This window comes from Papaver somniferum, unplaced genomic scaffold, assembly GCF_003573695.1.
Source record: "Papaver somniferum cultivar HN1 unplaced genomic scaffold, ASM357369v1 unplaced-scaffold_65, whole genome shotgun sequence".
Lineage (NCBI taxonomy): Eukaryota > Viridiplantae > Streptophyta > Magnoliopsida > Ranunculales > Papaveraceae > Papaver > Papaver somniferum.
Genome location: NW_020649304.1, coordinates 4702316 through 4706928, shown reverse-complemented (window position 1 = coordinate 4706928; position 4613 = coordinate 4702316). Strand labels below are relative to the sequence as shown.

Genomic DNA, 4613 nt, shown 5'->3' with positions numbered 1-4613 from the left:
TACCCCACCAGCAGTAAAGGGGGAAACACATGTTACATCCAACCAAATGTCACGACCATTATCCCAGTTATGAACCAAAATATCAGCCGGTCTTAAAGCTAGACCACTATCGTAAAGATGGCCTAAATCAACCTCTTTCTTAGCTGGCACGCCCACACGATAACACATGTCAGCAAAAGTGTCACACACAAGTTCATGTATAAACTTAAGACCAATTTCATGAGAACAATGCAAATATCTTGAAAAAGACATATATCTTGAGTTAAAAAAAAATATACACGGGTAAAAGGAAAAAAATATCTTGAGTAGCAGAAAAATACTTCACGGGTAAAAAAAAGATCTCGAGTGAAAAAATACTTCACCGGCAAAAAAGAATCTATTTTTATTTTACGGGAAGCAAAATATTTTAAAAAATCTAACCATGAACCATAAACCTATTTTTATTCACCAATACCTATTGTTCTGCAAATATCTGGACCCATGCAAAGCACGGGCGTCACACCTAGTTAAATATAATGGTGATGAATCTCCGTTCAAACAGTAAAAAAGTGCGAAGAATCTTGTTACGGGGTAATTGTTAAGTTTTTTAAATTTGTGGATTTTTTTTTTTGTTTTCAAGATTTGGGTTTTATTCTTTAATTATATGGTTTCATGTTTGGGTTTGTTATTAGAAACTGGGCACTTTTAGGGGCCACTCAAAAGGATTTAGGGGCCAACAATTTATAACCAGCCAAGGGTACTAGTTAAGGGATACCCTATATGACATTGAAGTTACCTAAATGCCCTTCCAGTGAAAAGAAAATAAAAACCAAATCAAAATCATTCCAACCCATTTCAACTCTTCTTCTTCTTCTGCTGCTCTACTCCCGATTGTGGAGGTAAAATTTATTTTTCCTCTTTTTTCAATTCATCATCGCATCGTGAATCGCCAAATTAAAACATCATTGATTCGTTTATAAAACGATGGGTAAGGGCGATGAACCCCACAGACCTAAAACTAAAAACGTTCCTCACGGTATCGATCCAAAAATAGGAATTTTAGCAAGGAATAAAGAGATTGTTGCTGCAATTGACGAAGAACGCGAAGAACACGAAGCCGCGGATTTAGTTGTTGGTGGCGATTCTGATAGTCAAACACTTCGGCAACTTCAAATGGCCCCAATTAGGTAAGATTCAATCATTTTTTGGGTTTATGTCGCTTTAATTCGACGAATCAATTTTTTTTTCTAGGGTTTTTCTGTTTTTTCCCTGATTCGGGAGATATTCATGATTTTAAACTCCCGAATGTAGTCGTATTCTTCATTTCTCAAGAATATCGACAGTATTCGGGAGATAGAATTATAGGTTAACTTCTGAATATTGTTGGTCATATCTTCTTGTGAACAAAATGGATATAATCGGTAGCTTAAAGAATTTTTTGACTTCTGAATATATTGATGTAGAGACAAGGTAATCGGAAATACACTTACTACTGAATATATATATTTTGAAAAAAATCTCTAAATTGTGATTTAGGCAAAACCCCATTTTGAGGACAATATATATTCGGAAGAGAATATATTGTTCTATACTTCCGATTGTAAAATGTTGAACTGAAATAGTTTTGGGGCCATATATCATTCGGTAGAAATTATTATTAGTGACTTCCGATTATATAGGATGACAAACTTGGAGTTTCTGAACTCCAATTGATAAATATTCGGTAGAAAATATATTAACAATGGCTTCCGATTGTTCTTTATTCAGAAGCTAAATGTTTCCTTTTACTTCCGATTGTGTACATTCGGGTTTTAATTTTGTAATTTGTCTTCCGATTGTATAGTTTGTAAACGTTGTTCCTTATTTTTTTGTTTAGGCAAAATCGAGCTAAGCAAGTACCCAAAACAGGCGACTTAAGGCCTCGTCGAAAAAAGAGAGTCAGAAACTGTCAGCTAGTGCTAGGAGAGAAAGGGGTGCCAATGGAAATTCAAGTTCTGAACAAGGTGTAGAACCAATTCCTCCACAAGGCAGTCAAGGTGGAAATTCAAGTGCTGAACAAGGTGTAGAACCAATTGCTCCACAAAGCAGTCAACAAGGTGCGCAACCAAGTGCTCAACAGGCCACTCAAAAGGTGCAGAACCAACTGCTCCAGAAGGAAGTGAATAAGGTGGTGTAGAACAAAGTGCTCCACAAGGTGGTGTAGAACAAAGTGCTCCAGAAGTTACATCCCAACATGAAATTGAACCAATTGATCCAACTGAAGATGCTCGAGATGAAGGTGTTGAAGCTGCAGGTGCTCAAACTCGTGGTCGTGCAGGACTTGGAGGTAGTCACGGTCGTAAAGTCAAATCAAAGAATAAATGAATGACAAACTTCCGTTTCATAGTATTTATAGTTTGTGTTGGATTATGTCGCTTTTAAGGTTTGGATCGTATTTTAAGTTCTTAAATCACGTTATGGTTTGTGAATAGTTAGTTCGATGGATTATGAATGGTTAGTTTTATGGATTATGAATGGTGTATGAATTTAACAATGGTTTCTGAATTTTGAAGCACAATCGGGAGATTTATTAATTTAAATATCTTCCGGATGTGGAAAACAATATATTCGGAAGCCATAAAATTGGAATTACTACCGAATATAGTAGTTGAGCATTTCGAAATTCCAAGGATTATGGTCGTTCCAAAATGCCAAAACCTAAGGATTTTGGCAGGTTTGGATTGTTGAGCCACTCAGTAATCGGAGATTTGGTTAACTAAATTTACCTCCGATTATTACAAGTTCAAAATTTGAAAAATCTCTGTTTTTTCAAAATTCTGATTTTTGGTCCATCGTATATTCGGGAGTTTATTCAAATGACATATCTTCCGAATATTACTATGGCAGAACCTACCATGCCGTGGCTCTAGGTGGTTCCAAGGGCCATTTTATAAGGTTAGGCAACATACATTCGGGAGTTTATGTAAATTATATTACTTCTGATTATTACAAGTTCAAAATTTGAGAAATCTTCGTTTTCCCAAAATTCTGATTTTTGGGCCATCGTATATTCGGGAGTTTATTCAAAGGACATATCTTCCGAATATTACTATGGCAGAACCTACCATGCCATGGCTCTGGGTGGTTCCAAGGGACATTTTAGAAGGTTAGGCAACATACATTCGGGAGTTTATGTAAATTATATTACTTCTGATTATTACAAGTTCAAAATTTGAAAAATCTCCGTTTTTCCAAAATTCTGATTTTTGGGCCATCGTATATTCAGGAATTTATTCAAATGACATATCTTCCGAATATTACTATGGCAGAACCTACCATGCCATGGCTCTAGGTAGTTCCAAGGGCCATTTTATAAGGTTAGGCAACATACATTCGGGAGTTTATGTAAATTATATTACTTCCGATTATTACAAGTTCAAAACCAGAAAAATCTCTGTTTTTCCAAAGTCTGATTTTTGGGCCATCGTATATTCGGGAGTTTATTCAAATGACATATATTCCGAATATGACAAGTTCAGACTCTGAGTTCAAAATGAAAAGAAATGAAAAAAAATGAAACAAAATTCATTCAAATACTGCACCCACTACATTAGGACGCATGCTTCTTATTTTGTCTACCAAATGCATTGGGAGAATAAAACTAATATATTATCTACCGATTATGTAAGGGAAATTTTGCCATTATAAATTACGCGAGATAAGGGTTGGCTACAATTTACGTTTGGGTGACCTTTTTTGTTTTATTGTTGGCCCCTAAATCCTTTTGAGTGGCCCCTAAAAATGCAAGGATTAGGAAATCTTGTTTCAAAACCTTGACATTTGGTTCATCAAATTGTGATGTGGTTCAACTGCACTGGAAGTGTTGTTTTCAAAAGAACACTAGTTCCAGCAATAACAAAATCAACATCAATCTCTTCATCTTCAACAACAACAGCAGAAAAGCAAGAACAATATCAACAATAGCAACAAAAACAACATCAATATCAACAACAACGACAATACTATTCACCAAAACCTTGACACATCTTCAGATCGATACATACTGGTTCAGGCCGATTCAGATTTCCTTAGACTGATTCATACCAAGCTTGTTACTTTATGCTACTTTACTTTAGTTTTAGATTGTTACTTTAGTTTTTTATTATATAAAACTTGAGAAATGGATGGATCAATTGATTTTAACTTATCTGGATTTTGCAGTGTTGTTAAATTGTTTAGGGTTGTCTTCTACAACTCAAACATTGTCATTTAAGTTAGACTTTCTAGTCTAACCTAACGAAGTTGACAACCAAATTTGACATACCAACGCTTGGTGGGTTCAACTAGCAGTGCTTTAATAATCTCTCTCTTTGTCAATTTTAGTGACAAAACTCATTTACACATGGAGAATACAAAAATCAAAAGATATTACATTAAACAAGCATCTATGCACCGGGAGTTCCTGAATTGTCTAAATTTTGAAGCGGATAAAATTGTAATCTATCCAAATGTGTAGTATCATGGGGCTTTAGGGAATATGTGGATGATATCAACAGTCCAATCTCCAAAGCTAATATGATTTCATTCAAATTTCTCAAAAGATGAGCTGTGCTCATTCTGTCGCATGACTCGCATCTCATCTTGAAATTCTAGAC

At 35.2% G+C, this 4613-nt stretch overlaps 1 protein-coding gene across 1 annotated transcript; it reads left to right on the top strand.

The window, feature by feature from the left end:
* The first annotated feature begins 554 nt into the window (after positions 1 to 554).
* LOC113343692 lies at positions 555 to 2365 on the top strand. Its single transcript, XM_026587820.1, has 2 exons — positions 555 to 1166; positions 1856 to 2365. Exons 1-2 carry the CDS (start codon positions 964 to 966, stop codon positions 1986 to 1988), a joined length of 336 nt encoding a protein of 111 aa, XP_026443605.1. The 5' UTR covers positions 555 to 963; the 3' UTR covers positions 1989 to 2365.
* Positions 2366 to 4613: the final 2248 nt, after the last annotated feature.